Raw genomic sequence first — 13,308 nt, forward strand, 5'->3', positions numbered from 1 at the left:
AAATAACCGAGATATTAGACTCGAAATTCTTAGCTATAGTCGGCGCGGCGACGCAATGGAGTAATAAACTGGCGTGATTTTCACGTGATTTTCGGGAGATAGTTTCCTATTGGTTAAACGGCGCGCGTTAAGAAGTATGGTGCAGCTCAATGCACGCAGCCGAAATTTCCATTCATTCTTAAAGTACTCGTAGTAAGATTTAAATTGCCCGTACAAATTTGGCGAGCCAGTGTAGATCAGGCTTTTCACGACGTCGCTACGAACTATCACGTGAACACCTCGTGACTACTCCACTGGTTCGCCGCGCCAACTATACATAGTACTGTAGATTTTTCATATAAAAATAGTATTCCTGGTGGAAAAAAAAATAAATCTTGCTTGACCACCAACACAGGAGTCATTTAAGGCGTACAAAAAATGTCTCGCATATCCTTTACGATGTGAGGATACTTAAATATCTTTGCTTTTATTAGTGTAAAGACTCTCAACAATGCACTTCGCTTTAGGTATCTGCAGGGCAATTACTTATTCTGTCCCCTCGATAATTGCATGTTTAGCGGTCGGCGAGCGCCCCTCACCAGTCCCTCTGCTCCGAGATGGGCGGCGAACTATGTTTCGCCCTGAGATGCAGAGGATCCCGCCAACGACCAGCCCTGCGACGTCAGTGCTCAAAATGCTTGCCAGGAGCGACGTATGTTCCTGCAATGTTAGATATTCCACCGCACCCGCCGCAGCCCCCGTCCAGGGCGCCACCCACCAACGGACTCTCGGCTCATGTTTGCTCAGAGGAGACGTCGCTGGTAAGAATAATATTTGGGGCGACTAACCGAAAGGAAGTCGATGAAAGGGAGACCGATAAAGGAGGCGCTTGTCCACTCTCGATAAAAGCTCCAGCGGAGAGTTTATTTCTTTTTGGCCGTCCATTGTACGAACCACCAATTAACTTAATTAGAGACTCTAAATAGATTCCTGATTGATGAAAAATTCCGACCGCTGAGAGTGTTGGCGCGTCCGGGGGCGGTAAACCAAACAAAAAATCGTCGCTCGGTGGCCATTATGCATTTTTCAAAAAGCGAAACTGTGTCTTTTTAGCGCGAGAGAATGATGATTCCGCTAGAGCTCCAACACCACATCCACCAACAGCATCAAATCCACCAAGAAATCGACAACTAAGACCTGCTGTCAAGTCTGATTGCATCATTTTACGCCACAAGCAAGTAGAAAACTTTAAGCTCGATTAGATCCTAACTCAAGTAGATCTACTACTTATTAGACTTCGTGCAACTCTGCAGTCGGACTTCGGCCTCTTAGACACTAGGGCATAAGTTCTTTCATTCTTTTACAACTAGACCATCATTTTTAGAGTACATTTTAAACGTTTCACGCAACGAGTCGTCGATCCTCCGTCCTTTCCACGACTCCTTGCATGAAACCCCGACGAATGCAGGTTCTATGGCATTTTAAACGTATTGTAAATAACAGCACGTATTTTCATGTGATGAATGTTTAACAATAAAAATTATGTAACTGGGAAGGATTTATTTCAAACCCGCACACTACGCAAGACTCCACTTTAGTACCCATCCTATCCATCACTCTAGACTCTAGAATGTCACGATAAAATCAAATTTGCAACGAGTCTGGTGTCGTGAAATTCATACTCTTCCAACCTTGACTTTTTCTTTTAGTTTGACACGATACACTTAAAAAGTGAAAGCAGAACACACAGCCTACTCGACGAGCGCATAATTTCTAGCACACAGTATCACAACAACTACAACAAACAAATACTCTAAACAGCGTTAATGACGGTAAAAATAATCGGCTAAAAACAATCTAAAATTATTTGCCCAAACACTACGGCCAAATACTCAACCGTGATTTTATTAATCTTCGAATTAATAGAACAGATAGAATACTTGATGGTTTAATTGATAAAATTTGTTTTTCACGGATGACATTGATGTTATCACGTCAAGCGAGAATAATTTCAAATTAGTTGTTGACTCCGAACTTAAGTAATTTTATATTGTTAAGCGGGTTCAGTTAAGAGGGGGCAGCGTGACCGGGCGAGATCTGCAATATGGAATGTCCAGTAACTTCAAAACTCTCACACTTATCTTTTTAATCTTATCAGATCCTGTTAATGGATGACGGTGTGGTAATGTTATAAAATACGTAAACGGCAAATTATTTTCAACTGTTTATGTTAGTGCGACCGAGTGCGTTTTTGCAAAATTGAATAACATCAAAGTAAGTACAGATGGTGTGTTCGTTTAGATGTAAATCCTCATTAATTGCGATGTTTGTAATTAAGCACAAATTTAATCATGGCAAAAATTAATTGGAATCCAACCTGTAATTGTAATTAGTGGAGTTTGTGTGGTGCTTATTATTTATTAAGCATAGTTCCAATTTCAAATCAAAAATAATTTGACATTGTTGTCAGTTTTAAAGAAAATAATTACAAACAATTCGATCTGATTTGTTTAAATTTACGTGTCAATGTCCTGACCACTTGTCCGGTGATTTTCTCTTATCAGTATGCAACAGTCCGGTACACTAGTAGCCTATTTTGGGAAATTTGAAAAATGTAATAACAATAACTTAATCAGTTGGCGGAAATATTTCGAGTATTTGCTACAACTTTATCTCAAATGTTACAAAGCACTCGCAAAATTTGATTCTAGACAATGCTGTCAAGACCCCCAATTTATTAAATGTCCTAGATATTTTAAACAATAGAGAACAGTTTACAACGTACAGGTCTCTTGACAAAACTGGTCATATGACAAACTCTGCCTCGGTAATATTTTTTTTTATTTTAAAAAAGTCTGCAAAATGTGTGCGAATTTTATATTAAATCTGGAACGAACTGTAAGATAGTGTACACGTCTAAATTGTTATTATTATTTATTGATTACAGTTAAGTAGTAGTTAAATAAATAATTAAAAGTCTTATGTAAGTACGTAAATAAAAATTCTAACTTAGCTTAAAAGTTTTGGGCAGATAGATATTCGACACTAGATTTTAGAACAATTTAACAAAATGAAAAAGGACTCAAACTTTTTGTTTTCTTGATCCTGTAGTAAGATTTGAGTTCTTTCAGCAATGATAAAACGATCATCAGAGCTTCTAAGGACTCAAAAATGTAAATTTTTCATACATATTTAAATAAAGAAAGATTTTCTCTGAAACACTGAAAATTCATAAAACTAGGTCAAAATGGGATTCTTTTATTCCTGAAATAAACAGTTCCAATTTGTAATCAGATAACGCTGATTTGTGTTAGTTCTACACGAAAATGACTCCCGCATTTTCTGCAGTTTATTAAATTTTGAACAAATTTGATGACATAATTTTTTTCATTTTTGCCTAGATCAAAATTCAAGAGCGTTGCCACGTGTATGTATTTCCAAAAAATTGCGATGGTGGTGGATCTTTGATATGTGAACAGAGTACACATAGAGTAATGCACAAGTGATTGAAAATGCAACCCACAATACATATCCAAAGTTAACGTGGCTTTTTAAAATATCGTATTGTTTTAAAATGAAATTATCATAGAGGTAATTATGAATCCATGATGGCTTTGCTTCCAATAATTTTATTTGTCACAACTGACATTTACGAAAAAGTTAAAATATGACGATTAAAATGTATTCCAACGATAAGAAAACAGACATGATTAATTTATGGCGAATGTAATAAAAATGTTTCTGCCGTTGGGCGTTTATGCAGACAATAAACATTTTCCCACAAACTCTTCTTTTTTTCATAATTTCATTTAACAAAGCGATGATGTTTATATCAAAATTTAGGAAGCTGCACAGCTAACTATGTTTTGTGTTTTTTAAGTCAACAAACAAATATCCACGTTAACTTTGCAAATGTATTGTGGATTGCATTTTCAATTCCGTCAAGCTCATTATCACTCGTGCAATACCCTGTATATGATAGTTTGTTTTTTTTTAATTCGAGCGAAACATTCCCAGGAAGATCTCAGTAGTAATTTCAATAGACATGGGAGATAAGTATCAACTTTGAACGTCTATAATTTTTGCAATTATTTATGCACTACAAGATTATATCACAAATCGACAATCATCAATTTAACATTAGGTAACTTCAACTGAGGGTTGGTGGATATTTGAATTGCTTACGACAGGGTCATTACGAGTAAAGATTGATTGTAGCCGAAGCAAGCCATGCCCATGTTATAAAATTTTTGCCGCTCTATACAAACATAACTCTAAAGTGGTGTGATCTGTCAAGAGTGTCAATTGTGCGAACGGTGTATATTCATACTTATTCACATAATTTTCATATGGAGCGGCAACCATAAATTTTACATTCAGTTTTCACGCCAACTACAATCATTTATAATGACCTGCAGCTCAGTTTCTAACGGCATTATAGTGAAAAGAATTAGTCCAACTGATTTTTGCACGTGATCAAATTTGTTCAAAATTGAATAAGCTTTATAGAAAAAATATTCAGGCGATTTTCACGTAGGAGTAACACAAATCAGTGTTATCTGAGTAACAAACTTCTTTTGACTTTTCCATCCCCTGGAGGGTGTGACAGATCGAATTACACTTGGAAAAGCAGGAGTTTTAGTTATATTCTTTTTCCATTAAGACTCCCTGTTTATTGGACCTATGATGTCATTTTTTTATACAGACTGGCTACGAAAATTGGATTCATTTTTCCACACTTTCCCAAAAGATGGAATTACAAGAAAAAAATGAAATGGAATGCTGGCAACATTGTTTTTTTTTTACGTAACTATGCTTTCAAAAAATGTAGCTAAATGTTGGTTGTAGCTGATTAGGAGTGACCTTCTTTGTCAGGATATAAAATTCATAATATTAAATTGGCAGTGACATTGATCATTGTTAAAAATAGTGACAATTGCACGAAATATTGAATTCGATGTTGCCATTTCTTTAATAGTATATTATATATTGAGGGAGAGAAATGCATGATTTTTCCTAAGGTGCAGTTTGTAGCCAGAGGGCGAAGCCCGAGGGCTACAAAGCACCGAGGGAAAAATGAGCATTCTCTCCAGAAGTATATATACTATTTTTTTCACGGTAGGGAGTAGAAATCAACTTTTCGGATGTCAACATCGTGACAGAAGTAGAGCATTTTCTCCCTAGGGAGCAAATATTTGCAAATATTTGCTCCCTAGGGAGTTTTCATTTTTTTGACAGTTGTGACAAAAATCTAATGGGAGTTTTCATTTTTTTTGACTGTTGTGACAAAAATCTAATTGTGTTGTCAAGGCAACTACTAATTCCATTAAATTCATCGAAAGATGACAACTCATTTGTCATCATTTTTTTATTCTTAATTGAGATTTTTGTGCTGTTTCTACTCCCTACCGTGAAAAAAATAGTTTTTTGTTCGACACTGTCAGAATTTGAAAATTTTCTCCTGGATTTTGATAACGAAACGTCCAGCTAATTTTAAAGATTTTAAGCGATTTGGAGCCTTTAATGGGCTCGTCGAACAAAAAAACCTTGTATTCAACTCGTTCGTTAAATAAACTACTATTTTTTTATCCTTACATTTTTTTGTAAAAACGGCGACATCTCTTGGCAATATGAAGAAAAGTGACTCCAATTTTCGTAGCCACTTTGTAGATATCAATATCAATGACGCTTGCATCAGTCCAACCAAATAAAAAAATGAAAAACTTGTCGGCAAGATTTTACATTCACCTATTTAACTTCATAAAGATGAATGAAACTTTGCGAAATAACAATTTATATTATTATTTTATTACCTTGATCTGAAAATAATATAATAATAGCCTTTACGACCTGTTTAATTCTCGATAAAATTTCTGCAACGCCTTTATCGCATATTTACATTTTTATTGTTGTTTAACGATACCCTATTCAAATATGAAAACAATGCCATCACCGACAATCCATCACTCCGGTCTTACGCAACCGGGTAAATAAACAACGAATCGCTTGGAATTTTCGGCGGTCCAGAGCAATTTCGAGTTTACGCTAGAAAGCGCACAATAAAAATAATCGCACGGCATCTGTATGGCCAGCTGTCGCTATTAGAGCCCCTCGGGAGTTTACAATATCTCTCCCTCCCAAAGGAGCCTCTTCGAAATGACATGTAACACTTGCCTCCCGAGTGCAAACGTCGGAACAAAAGTAACTCAGATAATGGTCAGCGTACCTGTTCGGCAACAAATAAAAACAGACCGCTGCTGGCTTTTCCAAAAGACGAGATTGTTGCAGAATGCAATCATCCTCCTCCCACATGCGTTATTCGTGGAACTACTTTACTGAACTCGAGAGATCCTTGATCACGCAACGATCAAATCCTTGATCTGTCCCCATTTCGGTTAATTAAAATTATTAAAACAACGTCATTCATACAATAAATTCTATTGTAAATATAAGAACAAAATATAAAAAATGTAAATTAGTGTAATATTTTTGAAATAAAAATGTCAGCACCTGTCTCTTGACATTTTTGAATATTTTTATCTTGGAAAAGAGAGATCTCGGCACTAGAAATTAAACGTACATATGTATTTACATATTATTCACGGCCAGTTAACATTTATTGGAGGTATTTACAAGTTATATTGGCAACGATAGTACTATCTGCTTTATGACGTGACGTGTACAATTAAAACCAAGTATTATGAGTACAATCACATATCTGTAATTTTTATCGATTCACTTATCAATCAAGCATAGATACATAAGTTGTAAAAATATTGGCACTTGACGAAGCCTATCCTCCTTGTTCAACTTATTTTGAATTGGAGATTCCACTTCCCAAACAGAACCTCCTCTAGATCCCTCCTAAAGTCAGAATCTTTCTTAACCTATTGAAAAAATTCTCTATCTGCTCACTGATGCAATTATGAAGACAGATATCCAAGATGACCGACTTGTCCTGGCTCGAAGACTATGGCGAGAACGACTACGAAGGCTACGACATGTCGATACTGAAAATGGACGAGGCCTACCTCAGCGTAAGCGCTCGAGACGAAGGCCTCCCCTACAGAATATACCGCAAACACGTTGAATGCATCAAGGTACGAATCACGCAATCCGACCGACTCTACCTACAGTTCTGCCTTTTAATAGTGTCCCTTTGTAAAACTGGAACAATTGTCTTCTGATGACTCGATTATTGTAGATGGTCTTAGAATCGTTTTGCAAAAGACACCGAACAACATCTACCGCATCAGCACCCAAGACGTCGACCCACTAGCGTCGACAGATCCGTACCTTTGCGAATTCGGCGAAGAATTCGGAGAGTTTGGGATTTACAACGTGACCGTGACTCCGACGGGCTGTGCGGTGGACACGATCAAGAACGCGGTCAGCATCGGGTTTCGTGAGTACCAAAGGATCGAGGAGGTGTTGGAGTCTGTCATGGGCTGTGACCTTGTTAATATCTGCGCGATAAACCAGTGAAAAATCTGTAAATAAAAATTAACGTAACGAATCACGATGTTTTGCGGTCGGTTTGTAGCGCCTACTTGAGACCGATATTTGTCTTTTGCGCAGATATGACTCATAGCCCATGAGAAAATCCAAGGCCTCTACAACGTTATCGCTGTGCTTTCAGCTGTTCTGACCGTGTTCCTCATTTACTGCGCCTTGTTTTTGGGCGTTTTTGGAGTGGTGTACGCGGGGAAGAGACTGTTGCGGAAAAATGACGCGGAGGAGAAGAAGAAGGTGGAAGCGAAGAAGAGGGTCAAGGCGATTGATACGTTCAGAGGGTAAGGCGATTGGACTGTTAGCGCTCTGAACTAATAGAAATCGATGCAGGATCAGTATTGTGATTATGATATTTGTAAATTACGGGGCAGGGGGGTACCCTGTTCTCGAACACGCCGCGTGGAACGGTTTGCACTTCGCAGACCTCGTCTTCCCGTGGTTCATGTGGATTATGGGGGCCTGCATACCAATCTCTCTGATGTCAAGTTTTAGAAGGCAAACCTCCAACAAGAGCATATTTTTCAACGTCTTAAAGGTGAAGCAAATGGCAACTTGCTGATACCTCGACTAATCAAAGTCTTTCTAGAGGTCGATCAAATTATTCTGTTTGGGAATTTTTCTGGGGTCGGGATCCACACTGGAGTGCATGCGAGTGTTCGGCGTCTTGCAGCGCTTCGGAATTTGTTACTTCGTGGTCACGATAGTCTGTCTCTTCCTCATGAGACGAGACCTCACCAAGTCAGAAGTATGTCACGGACAAGCTCTTGCAAGTGTTGACCTAAAAATTTGTTTTCAGCACAAAATCGGTAAATTCTTAAGTGATTTGATCAATCTGTACAAGGGCTGGATCGCCGTCTTATTAATTTTATTCGTCTACTGCATGCTCTTGTTCTTGTTGGCCGACGAAGGGTGTCCTCGGTATTAATAGCCAGTTTTCAAATTTCCACTCTAATATCGAAATTCCAGGGGATATCTGGGACCGGGAGGGTGGCACGATCATGGAAAATATTTCAACTGTACTGGAGGGGCTACAGGATACATCGATAGAGTTGTTCTGGGTAAAAACATGTACCAAAATCCGACCAGTAAGGAGATATACCTAGGCACTCAAGCATTCGATCCTGAGGGAATTTTAGGTAATTGACGTGTGTGCTTGGAATCAATAAGAAATAATTTTTACAGGGTGTTTGACTTCGATCGTGCACGTCTTTATTGGAGTGCAAGCAGGAATGATCTTGTTGGTGTATCAGGAACACAGCGAACGTCTGATCCGCTGGCTGAGTTGGAGCGTTGTGTGCGGGATTATTGGAGGCGGACTTTGCAGCTTCAGCAAAGATGATGGAGTGATCCCAGTCAACAAAAATCTCTGGTACTTCGCAGCCCTTCTCGAAATTACACATTTTATTTAAGTTACATTTAAGGTCGATCTCTTTCGTTCTGGTGATGTGCTGCTTCGCCTTTCTTCTTCTGTCAATATGTTACGTTCTGATAGATGTCAAGAGCTGGTGGAGCGGCAAACCGTTCCTGTTTGCAGGGATGAACGCCATTCTTCTCTACGCCGGACACGAAATGACCTACGGACATCTACCTATGAGGTGGACAGTGTATTGTGGGAAAGACCACGGGACCCATTTGATCGCCCTGTTTGAAAACTTGTGGGGCACAGGCTTTTGGGTCGTCGTGTCGTATTACTGGTACAAAGTCAACTATTTCTTCACGATATAGGCGTACCATACCTCTTAAAAATATGTTTTCCAGTTTAATTTATGCAACTTTATAGAAACGATAAAAAACGCAAAAAAAATACAATTTTCTCAAAAAGTATTTCGATTTTTTTTTCCATTGTATGATTTTCCCCAGCCACTAATACATTTTTTTGTAATTTGCCTCCATTTTGATTCTCTAATAGACATATTAACGAACGTGACGTCATCATCTCGGATGTCATTATAGCCATTAATTTTAATTCACATTTTACGAAAATTTTTAGGTTGGCAAAGCTTGCTACGGAATTATTTTGTCATGCATGTCAGTTGGAGAAATTTGACCGTATTTTTAGCAATTTCGCGTACTTACATGCAAGATTATCTTGACAATTCCACTCAGAAAATTTCAACCAATCAGCTTGTAGTATTTTGAATCATTGGACCAATTAGGAACGAATTACACCGATAATTTAGCATGGTCCTAAAATTATCGAAAAATTATCATATATAATATACCAAGGGACAGATATATTGCCGGAAATTTTTTCGAGCAGTCCTGACAGACGAGTGTTTGTCGCAAGAAAATTACACGAGGGCTTCAGCCCGAGGGCAATTTTGAGCGACAAACACGAGTGTTGTTGGACTGCAAGAAAAAATTTCTGGCGATATACAGGTGTCCCAGAACTCGCGGATCAAATTGAAACTGTATATTCCTTGATGGTAATGAAGGTAAAAAAACGTTTAGAAAAATATTCAGGGTGCAACACCTTTTTAGTTATGAATTAATCAAATTGACCAATAGAGCTCGATCTAATTTTCCCTTTATGAGAAAATTGAGTACCTTCCCTCAATTGCCAAGCAACGCATAATTCGATGAATAATAAAATTATTTTCAATATTTGTCTGGTCAACTTGTCGAAACAGACGTCAAAAGTGACAGCTACTTTTGAAATAACCAAAAATGGGAAATTTCGCCAAAGGCAGGTGAACAAATGTATAGAATCTAAATCAGGGAACGCAAGAAGTTTCTTCTTCCGGCAATGAATGAAATATGGTTTGTTAGGTGTGAAAATTTCCAGAGCAATTGTAACCACAGTATAACCAGTAGCGACAGAAAGCTTGATTTGCGAACGTGACCCTTATTGACTTTTACTACCCAAACCATCACTTCTCAAACAGCATGGGATATGAATAGGCAACTCCTTATACATACAAATCAGGCATATTTCAGAAAACAGAAAGTTTTAGTGGAATTTACATTTATTAGTGAGAGAATTCATAGTGATTCAGGGCTACCACCACAAATTTCAAACGAATTCAAACCAAATTCAAGGACTTTACTACCCAAACCGTCATTTAGTCGTGTTCATAACGACCCAATGCTTTTCTTATGGACCTGTCATTTCGTGTCGCTACTAGTTATACTATGTTGTAACCTTGAGGGGTATGGGAAATTGACGGGAGGGATATGATGGATTGAACCTTTGTTGATGGAAGGTAAAATGGCGACGTAGCGTCAAGTGAGTAGGTAATATTACTACCTTAAAAATCTTAGTAAAAAGTGAAATATGCAGGGCCTGTGAAGTGAATCGAAATCACAAGAAATTATCCTGACTCCTGTGCATACACTCTGCATCTCCAACGTATTAGCGCAGCTATACACGAGCGGGACTTTTCATCGTCGAAATGAAAGAAAATACTTTTCTTGACATTGCAAAAAAAGCTGGAGTTACACGTAGGTTTTGAACAACAGATCAAGCATAGTGGCAGTTCTGAAAGAAAGAAGACAAAACTGGATATAACTAACCTATTTATTTTAGCATCATTATTAATAAAAATTTAAGGTCAAATTTTATAACTAAATGATGTAGAATGCAACAAATGAAATAAGAAACATGCAAAATAAAAAGAATAATTTATAACAAGTGTTCAAAATGACCACCTTTCATCTGAAGGAATAGGCGAGCTCGTTTTATTAAATTTTCCCTTGCCAGTCTAAGCATATTAGGAATAACAGTAGCAGGTGTTTCGTGAATTTGGTCATTTAGTTCTTTTAAAATATTGATAGGTTAGCGGTAAATATAGTTCTTCAAATATACTTCTTCTACCGTCGTTATCAAAGGACTGAAGAACAGCATCTTCAGTCTCTGGCGTTCGAACTTCTCGCGGGGGACCACCAATTGCTTGTTAGGTAGGCACCAAGGACCCAGTGTCTCGAGCACGGTACACCAACCATAGAAATACGTTATAATTTGGATGTGGCAAACGTCGTGGAAAACGTATTGCATATTCCCTTGCATCCTCACTTGCATTGCGCCGGCACTCTCCATAAATTATGAGCATTTCGGCATACTCTGCAGCTGTATACATGATTTCAATACAAAGTTTGACAATTTCGAATTAAATTATAACTTGACGTTGTCAAAATCTTCACAGTTGTCCAAACATTTACTTGAAATTCCATACCATTCTTACTAGAATTATGTTGCTAGGCAATTCAAACTGTTGGTTAAATTTACCTGACATTCAAATTAACAGCGTCCTTCTGATTGGTCAACTTTAATTATTCATTACAAAGAATCGATTATACCCTGTCCTTTTTTTTAAACGCTATTGCTTTCAGTTATCACCAAGGAAAACACACTGTAAGTTTGATCCGCGAGTTCTGGGACACCTGTATATCTGTCCCGAGGTATATTCGGAAGAGAATCGCCCGAAAAAATTTTTCCCTAGGGCAATTATATCGGAAATTTTCCCTAGGGAAAATTTCCGCTTAATTAAATTGTGATTGGTTGCTATTCAAACAATTCGGAGTTGTGATTTGCCAATATAAATCATGTGACATTTGAGGGCGATTCTCCCTGTAATCATCTCCACCTTCCAAAAATTATCGCTGTAATTTTCTCCTCCCTCCTCAAATTTTGATAAACTCATTTTTGGTCCGCAGCAAAATTTTTGTTGTTTTCAACTACGTTAACTAACGCTTTGAGAGTCATAAGAATACGTATAAATTAAAAAAATTGTGTAAAATTTGAAAATGTAATTTTCCTTCGTGGAATTTTCATGTCGAATACAACTCGATGGTACGAAATTGCGCGAAATTTTTCTCCTCATTTTACTCGTATTTGTTTCTTAGATAATTTCCACTCGTTCGCTACGCTCACTTGTGGAAATTGTCGTCGAAACAAATACTCGTATAATGAGATCGAAAATTTCCGCCAATTTCGTACCCTCTCGTTGTATTACTAATGATTATCTTCCATATTCGTGTTTTGTGACAGAATTTGAATAAAACATCTAGGATAAAATGGATAAAACAAACGGCGACTAGATCAAATGTTTACTTTTAAAATTACGACATTACCAACCGTCACAAAAATCCCTAAAACGGCTTGAAAAGGGCAAATTACAAAAAATAGTACGGGGTGATCAAGAATGACTGAGTCTGTTGGTAACAATGAAATTTGGCAAATTTAAAATTCTACCAACGAAGGTTCATTTTTGTAATAGTATAAACATAACCTGCATAACCAAGAATGTTTTTAATGTCATCTCAAGTTAAAAAATCCGGTCAGTGCGTGGTCAGTGACAAAAATCACCAGTATTTTCAATTGTTTCATTGCCAACAGACTCAGTCATTGTTGATCACGTTGTATAAAAAACTGGTTTCAAAAGACCTTGCAGCACTCATTCTTTAAAATAACTCGTGGCTATGCCACTCGTTTTTTAAACTTGAATTCGTGCTTCAAGACTGGTCTTATGAAACTTGTTTTTTAATATACCTACCTACTATTATCCGTTTATTAAACTTCTGCACTGTCAGTGTAAAAATTTTTACTTTTTTTTGGAGTGTACCTATGGTGACATACCTTTTCAGTTGCCTGTACACAAAATCTAGGGTGCGTTTTTTTGCAATCTTCTAGAAGTTGGAGATTCTTCCAAAAGAGAAACTTCCCACAGTCGCTAAATCGGACGTTTTTTTGCTGCATTCTCTTTGACAGTCCACAGACACACATAACCTCATTAGTAATAAGTGTTTACTTTTTTGCCATGAATAATAACAATAACAATATGATATTATATTGATATTATACAACATGTTAAACAAAAG

At 37.4% G+C, this 13,308-nt stretch overlaps 2 protein-coding genes and 1 long non-coding RNA gene across 9 annotated transcripts in view; all 3 read left to right on the forward strand.

Annotated features, from left to right (window-relative positions):
• The window catches only part of LOC138128118 (glutamate receptor ionotropic, kainate 2-like), a 96,852-nt gene extending 95,318 nt beyond the window's left edge, over nt 1-1,534 (forward strand). For all 5 annotated transcript variants that reach the window (XM_069044317.1, XM_069044316.1, XM_069044328.1 and 2 more), the window contains 2 exons: nt 558-800; nt 1,093-1,534. In XM_069044317.1, coding sequence (XP_068900418.1) covers nt 558-800; nt 1,093-1,173 — 324 coding nt within the window. In that variant the 3' untranslated portion in view covers nt 1,174-1,534. The remainder of the gene's footprint in view (nt 1-557; nt 801-1,092) is intronic.
• Nucleotides 1,535-2,019: 485 nt separating this feature from the next.
• Hgsnat (Heparan-alpha-glucosaminide N-acetyltransferase) lies at nt 2,020-9,315 on the forward strand. Of its 3 annotated transcripts, none has more exons than XM_069044430.1 (10): nt 2,020-2,253; nt 6,915-7,079; nt 7,132-7,384; nt 7,619-7,772; nt 7,822-8,026; nt 8,078-8,236; nt 8,288-8,409; nt 8,458-8,627; nt 8,674-8,860; nt 8,913-9,315. In XM_069044430.1, exons 2-10 carry the CDS (start codon nt 6,924-6,926, stop codon nt 9,214-9,216), a joined length of 1,710 nt encoding a protein of 569 aa, XP_068900531.1. In that variant the 5' UTR covers nt 2,020-2,253; nt 6,915-6,923; the 3' UTR covers nt 9,217-9,315. The 3 variants fall into 3 exon arrangements, with proteins under 3 accessions (XP_068900531.1, XP_068900526.1, XP_068900537.1); XM_069044425.1 differs by having other exon boundaries at nt 2,021-2,253; nt 6,911-7,079; XM_069044436.1 differs by lacking the exon at nt 2,020-2,253 and having other exon boundaries at nt 6,937-7,079; nt 7,184-7,384.
• A 1,323-nt stretch (nt 9,316-10,638) lies between these two features.
• LOC138128495 (uncharacterized) lies at nt 10,639-11,122 on the forward strand. The gene is made up of 2 exons (XR_011158721.1): nt 10,639-10,717; nt 10,772-11,122. It is a non-coding gene; the product is annotated as an uncharacterized lncRNA (long non-coding RNA).
• Nucleotides 11,123-13,308: the final 2,186 nt, after the last annotated feature.

Source organism: Tenebrio molitor, chromosome 1 (genome assembly GCF_963966145.1).
Source record: "Tenebrio molitor chromosome 1, icTenMoli1.1, whole genome shotgun sequence".
In the NCBI taxonomy this organism is placed as follows: Eukaryota; Metazoa; Arthropoda; class Insecta; order Coleoptera; family Tenebrionidae; genus Tenebrio; species Tenebrio molitor.

Excerpts from the sequence above, each read along its gene's own strand:
- Hgsnat (XM_069044430.1), top strand. The coding sequence starts at position 6,924 with ATGACCGACTTGTCCTGGCTCGAAGACTATGGCGAGAACGACTACGAA. Across the intron at positions 7,080-7,131 it reads AACACGTTGAATGCATCAAG|TGTCCCTTTGTAAAACTGGA; the intron begins GTACGAATCACG and ends GCCTTTTAATAG. Across the intron at positions 7,385-7,618 it reads CGCGGTCAGCATCGGGTTTC|CTGTTCTGACCGTGTTCCTC; the intron begins GTGAGTACCAAA and ends CTGTGCTTTCAG.